At 55.9% G+C, this 18,378-nt stretch overlaps 7 protein-coding genes across 7 annotated transcripts; 5 read left to right on the top strand and 2 right to left on the bottom strand.

Annotated features, from left to right (window-relative positions):
• Positions 1 to 33: 33 nt before the first annotated feature.
• Positions 34 to 942, top strand: SPRG_12853 (hypothetical protein; the record flags this gene model as incomplete). Its single annotated transcript, XM_012351937.1, has 3 exons — positions 34 to 446; positions 496 to 660; positions 717 to 942. The coding sequence occupies 3 exons, from the start codon at positions 34 to 36 to the stop codon at positions 940 to 942; spliced, it is 804 nt and encodes a 267-aa protein (XP_012207327.1).
• Positions 943 to 974: 32 nt separating this feature from the next.
• Positions 975 to 2,406, bottom strand: SPRG_12852 (hypothetical protein; the record flags this gene model as incomplete). Its single annotated transcript, XM_012351936.1, has 4 exons — positions 975 to 1,269; positions 1,323 to 1,487; positions 1,539 to 1,576; positions 1,621 to 2,406. 4 exons carry the CDS (start codon positions 2,404 to 2,406, stop codon positions 975 to 977), a joined length of 1,284 nt encoding a protein of 427 aa, XP_012207326.1.
• Positions 2,407 to 3,088: 682 nt separating this feature from the next.
• SPRG_12851 (hypothetical protein) lies at positions 3,089 to 4,427 on the top strand (the record flags this gene model as incomplete). Its single annotated transcript, XM_012351935.1, has 2 exons — positions 3,089 to 3,790; positions 3,853 to 4,427. 2 exons carry the CDS (start codon positions 3,089 to 3,091, stop codon positions 4,387 to 4,389), a joined length of 1,239 nt encoding a protein of 412 aa, XP_012207325.1. The 3' UTR covers positions 4,390 to 4,427.
• A 286-nt stretch (positions 4,428 to 4,713) lies between these two features.
• On the bottom strand, positions 4,714 to 6,625 carry SPRG_12850 (hypothetical protein; the record flags this gene model as incomplete). The annotated part of the gene is made up of 4 exons (XM_012351934.1): positions 4,714 to 5,361; positions 5,405 to 5,731; positions 5,788 to 6,491; positions 6,544 to 6,625. The coding sequence occupies 4 exons, from the start codon at positions 6,623 to 6,625 to the stop codon at positions 4,714 to 4,716; spliced, it is 1,761 nt and encodes a 586-aa protein (XP_012207324.1).
• Positions 6,626 to 7,804: 1,179 nt separating this feature from the next.
• On the top strand, positions 7,805 to 8,256 carry SPRG_12849 (hypothetical protein; the record flags this gene model as incomplete). Its single annotated transcript, XM_012351933.1, has 2 exons — positions 7,805 to 7,843; positions 7,965 to 8,256. 2 exons carry the CDS (start codon positions 7,805 to 7,807, stop codon positions 8,220 to 8,222), a joined length of 297 nt encoding a protein of 98 aa, XP_012207323.1. The 3' UTR covers positions 8,223 to 8,256.
• A 1,903-nt stretch (positions 8,257 to 10,159) lies between these two features.
• SPRG_12848 (hypothetical protein) lies at positions 10,160 to 12,559 on the top strand (the record flags this gene model as incomplete). The annotated part of the gene is made up of 5 exons (XM_012351932.1): positions 10,160 to 10,672; positions 10,725 to 10,886; positions 10,936 to 11,136; positions 11,195 to 11,405; positions 11,478 to 12,559. The coding sequence occupies 5 exons, from the start codon at positions 10,160 to 10,162 to the stop codon at positions 12,458 to 12,460; spliced, it is 2,070 nt and encodes a 689-aa protein (XP_012207322.1). The 3' UTR covers positions 12,461 to 12,559.
• A 1,770-nt stretch (positions 12,560 to 14,329) lies between these two features.
• On the top strand, positions 14,330 to 16,433 carry SPRG_21210 (hypothetical protein; the record flags this gene model as incomplete). The annotated part of the gene is made up of 3 exons (XM_012351952.1): positions 14,330 to 15,019; positions 15,072 to 15,338; positions 15,369 to 16,433. 3 exons carry the CDS (start codon positions 14,330 to 14,332, stop codon positions 16,431 to 16,433), a joined length of 2,022 nt encoding a protein of 673 aa, XP_012207342.1.
• Positions 16,434 to 18,378: the final 1,945 nt, after the last annotated feature.

Here is an 18,378-nt window from a genome sequence, read left to right as displayed (position 1 = left end):
CGGTCGCGGCAAGAAAACCTGCGGCTCAAGGCAATGCTGGAAGATCAGCTCAAGGTACTCGAAGCGCTCCAGCGTGTCATTGCCAAGAAGCCTCGGCTCTCGACGTTTCCGACCATGGCCGATGCGCAATGGAAGCACGGCGTCCTCGACGTCGTCGACCGCGAAGCCAGCCTCGAAGCACTCATGCAGCACCAGCTCGAGAAGCTCGAGACGGCGTGGATCCGGCATGGCTTGTTTGACGCGGTCGAGGCCAACGAAGCCGTGTTGCGCTCGCATGTCGAGACGAAAGGCCAAGAGGGCATGACGTTGCATTTCGTCCATTGTACGCGCATTCCTTTGGACTATGTTGCGATGGCCAATTTGACATGGGAGCACATGACAACCAAACTGCGCTCGAAACGTAGTGAGGTCCTCGAGGCCTACCATCCCGACCTCGTTTACGTCAAGTACGTGAACACAAATGGTATGTATCAATTTTACCACCTTCTTTTGTAGACATTTTGGGGACCTTCCCGACCCGACCATGCCGACACTCGAAGCGCGCGTGGTCTACCGCCGGTGGATCCAACCCGACCGCGTCATCATCGCGTGGTGCACAATCCTTGACGACAAGTTGCTGCCGCATTCCCGCGGCAACTTGGTCGAGAACCGTTTCGGATGGTAGGCGTTTCACAACAATATTGTACGTGTGGACAATGTGTCGTTGTTGATGCTAGGTCGGTCACGCACCGCAAGTCGACCGACGAGAGCATGCTGGCGGTCTACGGCACGATGACGACGCCAAGTATGCACGTGGACGACGCGTCGGCGCAGCCCGCCGTGGGCACGCTCACCGAGCTCCTCTTGCAAATGTCCAAGGAAAATGGCGAAAAATTCGGATCCCGAATCCGCGATGCCATCCTTGCATACAAGGCGACACAAAACGCACTGACAGAAGAATAATCCACGCTTTGACGCCAGAAAATCCGAAATTTCTAAACATTTTTGGCAGCGGGATGCGGCAACAACATGCTCGACGTGTCACTGTCTCGATGCAACAAGAGACATGGCCGTGGAGCAAGGGCGGCGTCGGGGTGCCGATTTCGAATGGCGTCTTGGACACGGGCACCAAAGCGCTCGCTGTTGGACGCGGTGAGCTGCAGAAGGAGCTCCGTGAGCGTCCCCGCAGCCGGCTGCATCGCTTCGATATCGGCGGGGAAGATGGGCAGCGCCACGTTCACGTAGACTGCCAAGTAGCACTCGTTGGGGCCTCTCGACGAGATGACCGACCTAGCGGAGATACCACTTAAGATCTAGAGAGCAGTGCGAGCAAGCTATTGTACCACGTAGCTCGGTTCTCGATCAAGTGACCTTGCGTGTGCGGGTACAAGCCATCGTCGACGATCGAGCGCGTCAGCAGTACGACGCGGTTGGGCTCGTTGAAGCGCCGGTGGGCGAGCCGCGACTCGAGAGTCGGAAGCTTCGCGTCGTGCAGCCGCATGTCATGACTATCCCACAATGCACGACATGAGTGCGCCACGAGATGCACCTCACTATACCGGACATAGCGCAGCTGCGGGTGAAATTCTTCGAGGAGCTACAAGCACGCTCGTTTGAGATGAATCAAGACAAGCCCTGCACCTGGCACGACGGCGCCAACTCGCTTGTCATAAGGTCCCAAAGGATGTCGCTGAGGGCCATAAACGGCAGCGAACACGGCGTCCCAAGGAGCGAGTTGAGGTGCATTGTACCACCGAACGCCAAGCTCTCAATGTTGATCTTGCGCATCGCGTCACCACTGTCGGTGCACTCAAAGAGGCCATGACGCACCCAGTGCGTTTCGAGTTTGTTGTACTGCGCCTGGAAGAGCGCCTCCAACGACGCTTCCCGATCCGAGAGACCTACGACCGCATCGTGCGCTGCGCGTCGAGGAAAAAGCGAGAGCCGCGGCCGCTTGATGAGGACGCGCTGCAGGGCTTGAACAAACTTGAGTTGGCTCTCGAGGAGCTCCCGCAGGCGTGCGTTTTCGTGCAGGGCACGCTGCACCGCGTGCTGTTGGTGTACTGCGCGCCGCTGCCACGAGGCGCTGTCTGATGTATCGTCGATGCTCATGGCTGCGCGCTGCTTGAGCCGCACGAGCTGCGTCGCGAGGGTGAGTTGCTTTTGAAGCAAGTAGGCGATCTCTTCCTTGGGCCCGTCGTGCGCGCGGCGTTTCTTTGTATGCGCAGGCGGTGGTAAGCCAAAGGCGGGCAGCTCGGCCAGAAAAGCCGAGAGATCATGGGCGTCCAAGTTGTCGTCGTCGACCACCTCGAGGACGTCGTCGCTGTCGTTGGCCGCGTGCATGGAGGCGCTCTCGTCGCTGTGCAGCGTCAAGACACAGTCGTCTGTCAAAAGCGCCAGAAGCGCCGCATCGTCAGCGCTGGTCATGTCAAGGATGAATGGTGAATGACGAGGATGATGATGATGCTACGCCTTGGTGGCGCGTTTCGTGTTTTCTCAGAGATGACCCGCCAAACAAATACACTCTTAACGGTGATCTCCAGTTTTTGTTGCTGCTTGCTCGACACGGCAAACGGACGATGGGAGCTGATAAATGTTGACAGTCATGTCGACTCGAAGACTCGCCAGCCACCATACAGTTCCTGTTTGATGGATATGCGAGTTCTAGTAAAAGTTTATACATGTACTCGAGCCCTACGAGAAAGTTGCCAGCGACTGTGTGCTGGACGAGGTTTGGGCCAAATCGGAAAATAGAGCACGTGTGGATATTGTTTTGTGGAATGAAGGTGGATTGAAGTGTGAGTGTTCGAGCTGGCCGTCACAAGGGGGAGTGCTGGGCCCTCAGAAACCAGCGACGAAGCGACCGCTGGCCTTTATAATCTCTCTAACATGTCTGCAAACTTCGACGGCACTCCTTGTCGCCTCTAGGGACGCTCGACCGTGCTTCGATCCCAGCCCCACCGATGTTGCCACGAGATGCCATTTCATTGGATAAAATACAATGCGTATATTCTAAATCCTCCAATCATTTTCTTTCTCTCTTTTCGTCCAATGAAATCCCGTGGCGTCAGATCTTATCCCAATCCCCCAGTTTGCACTTGCATGCATCATGCTGCGGACCTTCTACGGCGACGCTGCGCTCTCGGCCGACTGGACAGGCGAGTACGAGGAAAAGTCGGCGCAGTGGTTCGAGCTCTTCCTTGACCTCATCATGGTCGCCGCCTGCTCCAACGTGGCTGAGGGCCTCAAGGACGACCTAAGTCTCCGTGGCGCGGCGGCGTTCGTGCTGCTCTGTCTCATGTACGCCTCGTCGTGGCATCTCTACACGCACTTCAACGCGCGCTTCTCCGAGTCGTCGCTCTTGCATTATGGCTTTCTGTATGTGCTGCTCGTCGGGCTTGGCGGTATGGTGCTCGCGAGCGAGCCCGGCCGCGGGTTCACGATCGGCCTCGTCTGCATCCGCGCCGCGCTCCTCTGCATGAACCTCTCGGTGTTTTGGTCGCTGCCAAACGTGCGTGGAAAGGCAGGCGCTGACATGAGCATAAGCCTGCTCGCCATGACGCTCTTCGCCTTTGCGCTGTATGTCGACCACCCGACGGTGACGATTGGCGTGTACCTCGCGTCGCTCTTCCTCGAGACGTTAGGAGGTGTCACACTCGTGCGCTTTGCCAAGCGACCTGATATGTACGTGGCCATGAACATCGACCACGTCGACGATCGCGAAGGCTGTCTCGTCATGGTGGCACTCGGCGAGTCGGTCGTGAGCACGGTCATCAACAGCCGCGGCACGGACCTCCCATCAGCCTACTACGTCGCCATGGCGCTCTCGCTCCTCATCATCTTTTCTCTCGCCATCTTTACTTTGCGGCCAAGCCGCAACGCGAGATGCATGCGATGCGGCGGTCGATTACGACCGGGTTCACCTACTCGATGCTGCACTACCTGCTCTTGCCGACGCTGCTGGCGATCGGTGTTGGCACCAAGCTCGTCTCGGAGGCGGTGCGCCATAACCAAGAGCTCGCGCCAACGTCGATCTGGGTCTTGTTCGGGTCGATTTCGCTGGCGCTTTGCATCATGCTTTTGGTGCGGCTCTTGCACTATGGCGGGCGCCAGCCGGCACCGACCGATCCGTTGCTTGTCCAGCGCATCAAGTACGTGTGGTGGGGCGTCTGCGCGCTATCGCCCATCTGTCCGCCGGTCGTGGCCTATATTTTACAGGCCGTCGCTACTGACGGCGGCGTCGACCCGATCACAGCACTGGCCTGCGCTGCCGCCATCATCCTCTCGTGGCTCGTGAGTGAGACCGCCGTCATGCACAGCCTCCGCGCACTCGGGTATGGCTACTCGGACGCCCTTCATGAGACAACAACCCACGAGTCCCGCGCACCGCTGCTGGTTGTCAAGCACTAGATCCACAAGATTGGTAGTTTTAGTACATTTGTGTCTGGCGTCGAGTGATGGCGCCCCATGTTGTCGGCGGGTCTGTATCCCATCCAACGCTTGGTCCAGAACAAGGGTTGTAGCATCCCGATGCAAACCTTGTGACTAGGATGGATTCTAACAATGGATTCGAACACCATCCAATCCACGTCAGCGCTACGACAAAAACAAACCATGCTACTGGAAGGATTGCACGTACACTTATCGTCTACAAGTGTATTTGTGGTCTACAAGTTGTCGACCACACTTTCCATCAAAATGCTATTTTTGTCCAGCAACGTGTTACGATGTGCATTACTTCAAAAGGAGCGACTTGGACGACGCCTTCATTGGCGGCGCGCGACTCGCTTTCTTGGCAAGGACGTGGCGGCGTCGCGTCTGGAGCCACTTGAAGCAGAGCCGATTCGCATACCGTGCACACGCAAAGAACGCAGCGTAAGGGTCTTCGCTCGTTTCGGTCGGGTACAGGCGGCGAAAGTGCCCGAGACGGTCCATCTCGTCTTCCATACTATGGACAATGTCCCAGTCGTCGTCGCAGAAAAGGGCAATGTGGCTCGCGTCGAGTTGCGTGATCTTGGGGTCGTGCACGATATCAAACAGCTTGCGCGACGACGTGCTCGGTGGTTTCTTCTTTTCGCGCCCCATCGCTGCATGTGGCGCTTCGTGGCCCACGAGATGAAAAATATCGCTCATGAGGAGGCCCTTGATGCGCTTATCGAGCGGCGACGACCCCATAAGGGACGGCGACACGTTCACTTCAATGAGCCACGGCTCCAGCGTCGCGTCGAGCATCAAGTCAAAGCCAAAGAGCTCGTAGCACGCGTGGCGGTGCTTGACGTACGTCTGCGTCAAGGGTGCAATGTGCGCTTCGGCGGCAATGATGGTCTTGCAAATGATCGCATGGAGCTTGCCTTGCAACGTTGCAACGTCCTTGCCGTCGCTCTACCACACATATTGAGAGGTAGGGTGGGGCAAGGGTACCGACTTCAAGGTGCGCAAGCAGCGCCGTGAGGCTCCACTTGCTGCCGTCGGTCGACGTCGGGCCACTCGATGCTTTAAAGCGCTCGTTGTTCTTGTTGATGCTAAAGTTGGTCAAGTGCATGAGCCGGTTCTTGAGGTGGGCCGCCTCCGTGTCGTAGGGCACCGTGCAAAAGCGCGCGAGGCCTTCCTCAAAGAGGTAGATGCGAAGCGGGTCAAAGCACGTGACGACGACGTAGATGCGCAAGTCAAACTTGTAGCCGTGGATCAAATACGGCGACGAGAGGTACCGCTGGACAACCCACTTGCGTTTTTTCTTGAGCTGCTTTTCGAGCTACCAGTTTCAGCATTTGAAAGAAATCACTACACATCTTCCATGGCGTGCGGTACCTGGGACGAGTGAACGACCTTGATGCCACGACCGCACGCCGACGCCGGCGGTTTAAAGATCCACATGGACGGTCCGGTCTCACGGTCCAGACAGCGCATGAACGCATCGAGCTGTCCGGGCAGCAAGAACCCTTCGGGCACAAAGCTGTACGCCGCCGGAAACGTCCGCTTCATGGCGCTAATGGTCTTCATGAGCCGATCTTTCCGGCCAATGACCCACGGATCGGGAAAGTGGTTGATTTTCTGGTGGGCTTGCAGCGCCTTGAACGCGGTCCGAGGCAAGTGCTTGATCCACGCCCCCGTCCACTTCTTTCCTTTGAGAAGCCGGCGAAAGCCCGCACGCACAAATGCGTTCTTGACGCAGTTGCGCTCCCAGTAGCACTTGAAAAAGACAATGTTTGCCTCGGCCGGGGCGTCGCTCGTGTTGACACCCGCTGGATACGTTCGCTCGACGTGTAAATCCAGCGGGTAGTCAAAACAAATAGTGGGGGTGCGATTGGGGAAACGACTGTGCTGGAGCTTGAGTGTGCGGGGGCGCCCCCCGGTCGGCTGCTGCAATGGCTCTTCGTCGTCGTCGTCCTCTTCCTCGCCTTGGTTGATGGTATCATCGTCACCGTCACCGTCGTCGTCGTCCAGAGCGTCCTCGGACGGTTCGCCATCGATGCTGTCGTCGTCGCCCGGTGTGTCTTCTTCGGGGGCGACCGCTAGAACATGTGCATAAGGAAACAATGGATTGACACACTCGCAAGGCCGCACCACTCGTGGCGGCTGGTGATGAGGCTTCGAGCTTGAGGCGAGAGAGCTCGAGTCGCTCCCGAAGCCCCAGCCGTGTGCTCATGCGAACCAAAGGACACGACCGTTTCACGCTGTGGAATACCAAATTTAACGATTGCATGCTTTTTGTTTCGTTAGATTCCACGTGGTCGACTCCATGTGCACGCATTTGTTTAATTGTGCAGATATCTTTTGCAGATACCCTTTCGAGGTGACTCGGTCGGTTTGGCATACTACGAGCATATACAGTATCACTTCTTGGTGGGCGTTCAGTGCAGGATAGGCAGCGTTCAGCATAAAGCTCAGTTGTTCGTTTGTGGCAATGATCATATCAAGCGCTTGGGTCCTAGAACGCTACCCCACGGAAAAACCCATGTGGGGGGAGGTTGTCCAGGGTTCAAGCCGCAGCTCCAACGACGCAATATGGTCGGCTTTTACGTGTGGTTCCATTTCGTTGCTGAGTGATTTCATCGAAATTCTGGCAAGGAGCATTGGCGATACTCGGCACGCCATGGTGGGGATGTGCCGCATCAGTCCACCCGCCTCCAATGTCTGGGGAAAGACCGCCATCGTGATACCAGTGCACGTCACAAGGGCACTGGGAGCTGAGCACGACATGTACTATCTCTCGTAGTACTGCACAACCCAACGTCGTTGTCGTTGTGACCTCGAATGCACCGAGGCGCGTGTCGCTTGGACCCGTCGCTCTTTATTGCCAACGTCCTTGAAGTGCCCCGTCTAGTCGACACGCTGCATTTCTAAATCAAAAGATTCAGCCAGAAACTAGGTCTCAATTTAGTACTTTGGCTCAAGTCAATCGCCCTGTCTTCCAGAAGGATAAGTGCACATCCACCGAAACGAATGGCGATCCTGGGGCGTGCAGGTGGTGATGCTCCGACCCGACGACGCCAATGTGATGTGGCCGACCGATGGGTATTTTAGAAAGGCCATTTGGACCACGGAACGTCGCGGCCACATCTCTGAGCCGCACATCCTTTCGCCAGCCAGTACACATGGGTGGCATCGCGCTTGATCTTCGAGCTCCGCACGGCTACTCGTCATCCACCTCTGCCTTCTGGCATACCAGCCAGATTCATGCAAACTAGAAATATCGATTTCTCGTTCGCCTATCTGGATCAAGAATAGTGTCGACAACATTCTGACATCGTGATGATGGACACGCTACAGGACACGACGCATTGCGATGCAATAGAAACCGAATGCAACGGCAAGAGCGTGGAGGATGCGCACCCATCCAGCGTCACTGTGTGGACTTGATCTGGTGCGATTACACGAGCGGAAGGGCAACCAGATGGTTTGGCAAGCGTATCACCTTGTATTGATGTGGCGCCTCGATCAACGCGGAACGCGTTGGCTTCTTCAGTTTATAAAATGTCGTCCAGCGCGCAAAAGAACGGGTGCTCACCAAGGTGCAGCTCGAGACGAACCGGGTGCGCTCGAAAAAGTACTATGAAGACAACCGCGACTCGGTCTTGGCCAAGCTCCGGTTGCACTACATTGAAAACCGCGAGAAAGAGCGGCAGCGGCAGCGTGAAAAGTACCTCCGCATCAAGGCGCGCAAGCGCGCGGCGGAAGAAGCGACCAAGACGCTCGCATCGCTCCCTTGCAACCCGCTCAGCATCGCGTTCCTGCTCAACTGACGAGAGCATCGATCGAGTCGAGCTTAGTATTTATCATCGCTTCGAGCTAGCAGCGTGCTGTCGTCGTGTCAATAAAAAAGGTCACAAGTGCTTTCGGCCCTTTACTCCAACTCGGTGTTTTTTACACTTTTGGTTGTTGGCCAGCACGTTGCAGCTTGGCCAAAGGAGTTTTCAAGACCTCGTTGGTTGCCATGGAATGACCGCAACAGAAAAGGAGCACCACCGGGTATCGAACTTTGTAGCAACTGACGGTGCCTTAAAGTCCAAGTCGCTAGAGGATAGCGAGACGAGCCACTCGGGCGGATCCAGTGTGGAGCACTTGCCTTTCGCGTCTATGTCGTAGAACGAAGGTGCACAAAAGGCAGACACGACGCGGCTCGTGCTGGCGTCGTCGATACTGTCGTCCGACACGACGACGTATATTACATACATTTGCGGTACTATGTCGTCGCGAGCAAGGACATTCGTTCACGACTCGAAGCACTCTGAACGTTGGTGCCTTGAACCTTGAGTCGTTCGCATGTTTTTCACCCTCCCAGACTCAAAGGCGGGGAGTCCGCCAATCGCTGTTCGGGTGCCGAGGCCTGACCTCGTCGACTCCGTGGCGTCTGTCACTGGCGGACTACTCGCCGTTTTGGTAGCCAATTTGCCTAGAAAGCGCGTGAATTTCGAGAAGGGATGCCTCTATAGTTAGGTATCGACGATAAACTACATGTACTTTACTTACCTCTGAACGACGTCGTTCCAGTGCAGACCGTGCGGCTGGCTGGTGGTGCATACAAGGTAACCGCACGTTTGCACCACTATTGCTCGGCAAACCACCAAGGCTACGTCACCAAGTGTTGTGCACTGCTTCATAGTTGCTATTGTCGACTGCTTGAGCAAACAGTAAAGCGATTCGACATGGACGACGTCCATCGCAGCTGCAAGCCTATCATATCATGTTGTGGGATGCTCTTTCTGAAGCAGATGGCGGCGCTTCCTCATTGTTGCGGCGGCGAATCTTTGGTGACACCTCCGACGATTCATTGAATACGTCGACGCTACAAGTGCATTCCGTCTCTGGAGCGGGGCAGCGAGCCATATTGCGTCAGTCGGCTGCGTTCGGTGCTTCGTCGCATCGACAGGGTTTATTGTTTATCCGGATACTGAAAAGGAATTACCTTGTTCAGTACCATGACAACTTTGTATGATGCATACGAGGGGCAGCATGAGGCACCATGTTGTCGCACGACGACGACAGCCACACACACCTTTAGTGCGTGGCCATCCATATTAATAGGGTCTGGGTTTCCAGCTTCTTAATGGGCGACGCGCCAAGGACTGAGCGAAAGCGAGTGCGACAGTGGTGTACCCATCATCCTTGACACGCCCGCGCTTCGTCCCAGCTTCGCCTACGCGAGAAGCTTGCCACCACTCGGTAGTCGAAGCCGTAGATTGTCAAGACGTTGAAGCCACATGGACATAGTCTCGCGTGTCCATTCGCCGCCGCCACCATGCAGCGCTGGCCGTCCCACCGGTAGACTCGAACGCCTAAACCATCGTAGCGGTCACGATCTGCTCATTCCGCTTGGTATAACGTCAGCAAGGCCAAGATCTATCGATCACACACAGTACAAGCCTACTACTGCAACTCGTACGCAACTACAGATATGCAAGATTTGCGACCATGGCACCCAATGTCTTCTTTTGCCCCTCCACGGATCGATCGCGAGCATGCATGCGTGGTTGCAATCGCAGCTTGTCTAGGGACGTGATGCACAGTATGGCGCATGGCGCAGCTGCAGTCGGTCCGCGCCGTGCAGCCTGGTGCGTAGCGTCATAATGGAAAATTCGATGCGACAGGGCGTCGCGACTCGAGGGACACGTTGATTGGTGCTGTACTTTATAGGCGAATCCACATCCGGCCAATACAGGATATTCCATTTTGCAAGAGCATGGCCGGCTACATGGGGATCACGTCGCCACGCAATGGACTCACGAAGCGGTACCTGACGATTCCTGTCGTCAACACGAACGAGGTCGGGCCGAGCTTCCTGTACCCGACCAAGGACTGCGGCTACGAGGACGTGACCGCGCCGGCCGACGACCTCAACGCGATCCGCGACAAGCTCAACAAGCCCAAGCACCTTCTGAGCGAGTGGCCGGCGACTGCCATCTCGGGTAACGACCTCTTGGGCTCGGTCCTCTACTCGGCCGGCATCGTCGCCAGCAAGGCCGGCTGCCTCTCGCCCATCTGCATGGCCATGGTCTCGCTCGTCCTGTACCTCTTTCGGTTCATTTACGAAGAAGTCGTGACCGCGATTCCGATGAACGGCGGGTCGTACAACTGCCTCTTGAACGCGACCTCCAAGCGCGTCGCGGCCGTCGCGGCCTGTCTGAGCATCCTCGCGTACCTCGCGACGGCCGTCGTCTCGGCCACATCGGCGTGCTACTACCTCCAGACGCAGGTACTGCATCTTCCTATGTGTAGTACGCGTCTCATTTGATGACATGCATTAGGTGCCCGGTCTGCCCGTGCTCGGCACGTCCATTGCGCTCCTCGGTCTTTTTGGCCTTTTGAACATCATTGGCATCTCCGAGTCGTCGATCGTGGCGCTTGTAATTTTCAGCCTCCATGCGCTGACGCTGACGGTGGTTGCCGTCGCCAGCCTCATCTTTATGGTAGTCCCTTCCATGAAAAGTGCTGGGAATGATGCATAAATCGACCTAGATCCACCACCCAGACGTGATCCAAGCCAACTACCGTCGACCATTCCCCGACGTCGACTTTGTCGGGAGTATTGTCTCTGGCAATTTCATGACCGCGCTCTTCTTCGGCTTTTCGGCGTCGATGCTCGGCGTGACGGGGTTTGAAACCTCGGCCAACTTTGTCGAAGAGCAAAAGCCCGGCGTGTTTCGCAAGACGATGCGGGTACACACTTTCTATCTGCTGTCCTCTTGTAGACTCGTATGACAATATATTGCTCTAGAACATGTGGGCACTCGCGTCGGTCTACAATATCTCGCTCGCCATTTTGAGTCTTGGCGTGCTTCCGATCGACGTCATGATGGCCAACCCGAGCGTCGTGCTGGCGCAAATGGGTCTCGCGGCTGGCGGCCACTGGCTCCAGCTCTGGGTCGCAATTGATGCGTTCATTGTGCTCTCGGCTGGCGTTCTCACGGGCTACGTGGGCATCACAGGTCTGTATTTCTGTCTCCCTTTTCGTCCAATACTTGATACATTGATACATTTTGACGCTTTTTTTTTCGTAGGGCTCATTCGCCGCTTGAGCAACGACCGCGTCATGCCCGAGTTTCTCAGCTACGAAAACAAGTGGCGCCACACGCCGCACAACATTTCGATGTCTTTTTTTGTCATTGGGTCGAGTCTCATCCTGGCGCTCGACGCCGACGCGACCATGCTCGGCAACGTCTTTACATTTGCGTTTCTCTCGATGATGTTTCTCTTTGGCTTTGGCTGCATCATGCTCAAGCTCAAGCGCCAAGACATTCCGCGCGCCGTCCACGCGCCGTGGTGGACGTGCATCCTTGGTTGTACGCTGGTCGTGCTCGGCTACTTTGGGTCGCTCCTCGGAGACCCGAAAGTCTTGCTGGTGTTCTTTCTCTACTTTATGATCATTGCGGCCGTCGTCTTCTCGATGCTCGAGCGCATGATGGTGCTTCGGTGCCTCATCTTTCTCGTGCACATGGTGTGCGGCAAGGAGGCGCCGGTGGAGACGGATCCGATCGCGGACGTCGAAGCCAATGTCCTTCCCCGCGTCCAGCACCACGACACGGACGACGATCGCAGCAGTCAAGTGACGACCAAGCACAAGTTTTACGAGCACGATACGCACCGCGTCGCGCTGCTTACGCGGACCATCAAGCGCATCAACTCGCGGCCCATGGTGTTTTTTGTCAAGGAGAACAACCTCGTCCTCATCAACAAGGCCATTTTGTACGTCCGGAGCAACGAGATCACGCACTACATGCGGTTCTTCCACGTGTATGCGACCGACGATGCGGCGACGCGCGCCCACATCGCCGAGCTCCGGGATATCATCACGCTGTTTGACGGTGTGTACCCCAAACTCCACTTGGACTTTGTCTCGGTGCACGGGCATTTTGATCCGGCGACGATTCTCTGGATTGCGGACGAGTACAAAATCCCGACCAACTTTATGTTTATCAAGCAACCGAGCAACATTGCAGTCCACAAGGTCTCGTCGCTCGGCGTCCGCGTCATTACGGGTTAAGACCAAGTAGACACGACTTGAAACGTAATTCGCTCTGATGCGACGTCGTCTTACTAGTAACGTTATGTGGAGCACTCGACTGACTTGTGTACTCTGGGCTAACGATACGAGTACAGTGTGGGTACAGTCGGCGGTCTAGACTTAAACGACAAAGCCAACGCCATCGATGTGGCCGACGTCACCACTTGGAAGCGCAATGTCAACAGCTTCTCGGGCACGAGCAGAAGTTGCAAAATGGGCTTGGGGTGCGCCTCTTCGGGGATCCACTGCATCTCCATACTACGACGGCGGACAAGATACGCGAGAGCGAGGTAGATTTCGGTCTCGGCCAAGCGACGCCCAATGCAGCCAAGCCCACTGCAACTAGCCCACTGCAACTAGCCCACTGCAACTAGCCGATCGTACGCGCTGGGACGTGTTCTTACTCCTGACTCAGGTCACGGTAATAAAATACTACACTGAGTGTCTGTCGGCAGTTCTTGCACCAGCCTGTGCCACACGTTGTGCGCATCTTCACCGAGCGACTTTGTCGAACGACAGTGCATGTCAAACACATGCAGTGGGTAGAGCGTAGTACTACGGCAGAGAGGACACGTAGGAGATGGGCGGTACCAACGCATCCGAGGAGCTCCAAGATGCAGCCGTGTAATAAACCTCCTCAACGAATCCGAATGCGATGGGGAGTTGCACTTTTTATCAAGGCGCTTGCACTGTTAACCTGGTATGCCATGCTCATAACGTCAATAAGATATGGTCTACGATGTCCTGCTCGGTATTGCTGCTGTCAGTGCCGCTGCTTGAGAAGAAGAAAAGCGCAAGCTCACGTATGTGCGTCGTCGTTCAGCACTTCAGTCCCGAGCAACGAGTTTGGTCCTTTTTCAATCTTTTTGAAGTGGTCAGCGTATTGTTTGTACAGCACAAGTCATACACCGTGGGTGGGTAGGCCGCTGACCACAATGACGGTCATGTCAATGCTGGCCGTGATGGAGAGGCGATCGGTACCCAACCTTTCTTTCGAAGCGAGATGTGGCTCCTGGCGCCACTGCCACATGGGACAGACCACTTCAAGCGGAAAGGTCAAAAGCCCAGAAACAGCTGGTCTACAGACGAGAAGGTTGAGGCCATTACATGTGGCATTGGCGCCACATCGATGGTGCTACATATGTATTCTTACCTCAACGAGCTACACCCTTGACCACATCGACGTTGATGGCTCGGTGACGACAGCTTCCCTCTATGTGCGCTGCTCGTCTCAATTTTCTTGCGCTGCCGACAAAACACTGACTTTGTGGATGGTTGCACTTGCTATGCCACCAGAAAGGATCACCTCCGAAGCACGATTGATCAATGCTGGACCAGATGGTGCCGTGTCCACTGCTAAAGTGGGACAACACATCACGCGGCGTGGACCAGGGGCATTCTTCCATGATATGGCCGGCGCAAGCTCGTACGTCGGACCTCCAACGAGCGGTTCAGAGCCGTCGTCGTGTGTGCTCGGCTCATTGCGTCGCTGGCCGATGTGCAAACAGGCTTCGTTGCCTTGACGCGCTACATACACTCGCGGGGTGGGTGGGTGCACGTGCAGCATTTCGTGGGTGGTACATCCATCTCGAGTGCGAAGAGTTGGATCGCTCCACATCGGTGCGCCACATCGGTGCGATCCGACCCGTGTCTTTTTGAAGGCTCATGGATAGGCACAAGATACGCATGACGACGGCCAGCGAGCACATCGCTGGCGTCTCTGAATTCGGTCACAAGTGCTACGGCCGTTCGTGTCTACAGAGTGGTCGCGTCACCATTTACTTCCGCGGATACAACCGCACTCGACTTCACTTTTCAATTTGCTCGGTTGTCAACACCACCACCAGCATGGCGACGCCCCAAGCCGTGTACACCCAGCACTGCGATAGCCCGGCCAAGCCAATGCGCAAGCGCACGTTCCAGATCACGCTCAAGGAAGACGCGACGGCCGGCCCGTCGTTCATCTACCCGAGCGAGCTCGGCAAGCACGAGAACCTCCACCCGAGCGACGCCGAGCTCGAAGGCATCCGCGAGAAGCTCAACAAGCCCCGGCATCTATTGAGCCAGTGGCCTGCCACGTCGATTGCCGGCAACGACATTCTCTCGAGTGTGCTCTACTCGGCCGGTCTCGTCACGCTCAAGGCCGGGCGACTTGCACCGATTGCGATGATCTTTGTTTCGTTTGTCCTCTACATGTTTCGCTTCATTTACGAAGAAGTGGTCACGGCGATTCCGCTCAACGGCGGCTCGTACAACTGCCTTTTGAACACGACCTCCAAGCGCGTCGCGTCGTTCGCGGCCGTGCTGAGTATCATGGCGTATATGGCGACGGCGGTCGTGTCGGGAACGTCGGCCTGCTACTACCTCCAGTCGGTCGTGCCCGACGTCCCGGTGGTGCCAACGACGGTCGGTGTTCTCGGTGCGTTTGCCTGCCTCACGCTGCTCGGTATCACCGAGTCATCGATCGTCGCGCTTTGTATCTTCATCTTTCACGTCACGACGCTTTCGATCCTTGGCGTCGCATGCCTCATCCACGTGGTAAGACGATCTTGGTAGAAAGTGCAATCTCATATCTTTTGGGTGTTTTTAGATTCAAAACCCCGAGGTTTTCAAGGCCAACATGCACACGCCGTTCCCAGACGTCGACTTCGTCGGTTCGCAGATCGAAGGCAGTTGGTTCACGGCGCTCTTCTTTGGCTTCTCGGCGTCGATGCTCGGTGTCACCGGCTACGAAACGTCGTCCAACTACGTCGAAGACCAGGCGCCCGGTGTCTTTCGCAAGACGATGCGCAACATGTGGGCGTTCTCGTCCTTCTACAACTTTTTCCTGGCGTGGATGGGCCTCGGTATGCTGCCGGTCTACGGCGAAGAAGGTCTAATTGCTTAGAAGGACACGGTCTTGTCCGTGATGGGGTTTCTGGCCGGCGGCTCGTGGCTGCAGTGGCTCGTCTCGATCAACGCGTTTGTTGTCTTGTCCGGTGCCGTCTTGACCTCGTATGTCGGTATGACGGGTCTCGTCCATCGTCTTGCGTCAGACCGTGTCATGCCGGCGTTCTTTGCGGCCGAAAACAAGTGGCGCGGCACGAACCACTGGATCATTCTCGGTTTCTTCCTCCTCACGGCGTCGCTCGTCATCATCTCGGACGGCAACAACGTCGTGCTCTCGGGTGTCTACACGTACTCGTTCTTGTCCATGATGTTTCTCTTTGCGATGGGCTGCATGATGCTCAAGATCAAGCGCCAAGACATTCCGCGTGACGTCCAAGCGCCGTGGTGGACCTGTATCCTCGGTGCGACCATAATTGCGATCGGGTACTTTGGCATCCTCCTCGGCGACCCGACCGTGCTCATGTACTTTGCGTACTACGCCCTTGGCGTCGGTTTTCTCGTCTACTCGATGCTGGCACGCGTGACCGTGCTTCGCTGCGTCATCTTCCTTATCAACATGGTGTGCCCGTCCCGCGCGAAGAAGGACATTCCGGCCGACGTTGCGCTCGAAGCCGATGTGGTCGTCAAGGAAGACAACATTCGGTTCTTTGAACGCGAAAACAAGCGCGTGTCGATGCTCGTCAAGACCATCAAGTCAATCAAGGAGCAGCCATTCGTCTTCTTCATCAAGAGCGCCGACCTCACCGTGCTCAACAAGGTCATCTTGTATGTCCGCAGCAACGAGATGACCGAGACGCTCCGGTTTGTCCACGTCTACCCCGAGGCGACGGATGACGCGATGGCCAACATCGAGTCGCTGAAAGAGATGATTGCGCTCTTCGATCGGATTTACCCCAAGCTCCGCACGGATTTCGTGTCGATTTGCGGCAACTTTGACGCGGCGACCGTCACGTGGCTCGCCAACGAGTACAAGATGCCGACCAACATGATGTTCATCAAGCAGCCGACGACGATGGACGCCAAGAGCGTCTCGTGCTGCGGTGTGCGTATCATTACGGGCTAAGAACTTTGCCCAATACGTCTTGTAACCTATAAGAAAGTTTCGTGTGCCCCAAGATATCGATGGATCGTAACATTACGTCTCGTCAATGCGCGTCGTGACCACGCGAGAGGTAGATACCAGGCAGACCACACGTGCATGGTTGACTCTTGCTATCCAAATGGTCTTTTGGAACGGCACGGAAGAGACATTCGTTTGAAGTTTGTACGGAATTGCAGGATTTACGGCAGCAAACCGTCAATACAAAACGATTTCATGGCATCCTTGGTCACGTAGCCACACAATGCGCTGTGTTGACACTTTGATATTTTCGTTGATCATATTCGTTGTGGGCGTTGGCGCCACGAAAGGGCCAATGTCTTCTTTCACCACAACACTCCCGCAATGAGCTTTTGGACCTCATGGTTGTCGACCCAGTAGATGGACGATAGACATTTTTTCTGGTGTGTGTTGTACTTTGGTCCTGTACGACATGCAGATACTGTCGGCAGGATAGAGCCACCTATCCGTGACCGAAATCCATCGCATGAAATCGTCATGACGTGGCAAGCGCACGTGCGTTCATGGATGTGCCATCCTGACGGCGACACACCACCCACCTTGCTCCGTTCCAGACCCATACATGTACTTGGCAAAAGCGGTGGCAGCTCAAGCCCATCACCACTGCACCGATGTGCGCGTCGTATTCAGCAGACATCCCGTGCTGTGTACGAGGAGGATGTATGGATGGAAGTCCTCCACTGAAAGACGCGATAGGGCATCTGGCTTTCGTAAATGGCAGGTCGCTTCAATATTTCGTCTCGGTCAGGTCCGGTTACACACCCCTCCACTAATTGGAGGCCCGCAACGGACGGCCGAGGAGCTTTGCGTCCGCGGAATTCAGTTGCAGCGAACTGCTCCCCGCGCCGTATGACTGCCAAGAGATGTGGCGGTGCGATGTGGCGCCTGACTCGAGATGCGAATATTCGAGCGTCGGCATCGCCGTTGACTGCATCACCTCATGCATGTAATCGTCGTGTCACTTCTGAGTGGTGGGCGTTTTCTCCAGCGTCCAATCCAAAAGCCTCCTGCTACATCAACGCTTTTGAATTGGCTGGAATCCTTGGCACGCATTCTCCTTCGTGGCGGATTCCATGGCGCGTCTTCAGGGCTCCGCATCGTGTACTTGAGGCCCTCGCAGCCAAAAGAGGTCCTGTATCCCACCCTTCAGAGCGAATGCAATAGACATAATATTGGATTTGCTACAGAATGCAATATATTTGAATCGGCGTCGAGCACGATCGAACGTTCGAGGTGCTTCGTCGTCGCAGGACCTCCTGCGCTCCCGCGCGTGGCCAAAATAAAATATATGCCGGACTTTATATTAATATACACAAACCTTGCAATAATATACGTTTTTGTATGTCATACGTATTTTATGATGAAACGAGACCAGGCGGGGTAGCTCCTCATACAAACTCCGTATACAAGGTCAAAATATTGCGCGCGCGATCTTGATAGTAGAACCGAGTGCTGCACTTGTCGAGGGCGTCGAGTTGCACTTGCCGAGGTAGATACGACCTCACTTACCTCACTTGCCCATTTGCCAGCTCCTTCTCAAGCGCGACCATGGACAGCACCGAGTACGCAGCGCTGGCGAGCCCCGCGGCCGCGCCGCCGACGACGACGCGGAAGCGCGTCTTCCAGATCACGGTCGCCGAGAGCATGGCAACCGGCCCGTCCTTCATCTACCAAGACGAGCTCGGGAAGCATGAGAACATCACGCCGCCGGCCGACGAGCTCGCTGCGATCCGCGACGACCTCGAGAAGCCCAAGCACCTCCTCGGCGAGTGGCCCTCGACGGCGATCTGCGGCAACGACATCATGTCCAGCGTCATGTACTCGTCCGGCATCGTCTCGTTGAAGGCCGGGAAGCTCGCGCCCATCTGCATGGGCATGATCTCGCTCA

The sequence above is a fragment of the Saprolegnia parasitica genome (assembly GCF_000151545.1).
Source record: "Saprolegnia parasitica CBS 223.65 unplaced genomic scaffold supercont2.89, whole genome shotgun sequence".
In the NCBI taxonomy this organism is placed as follows: Eukaryota; Oomycota; class Saprolegniomycetes; order Saprolegniales; family Saprolegniaceae; genus Saprolegnia; species Saprolegnia parasitica.
This window is presented reverse-complemented; position numbering and strand designations above follow the sequence as displayed.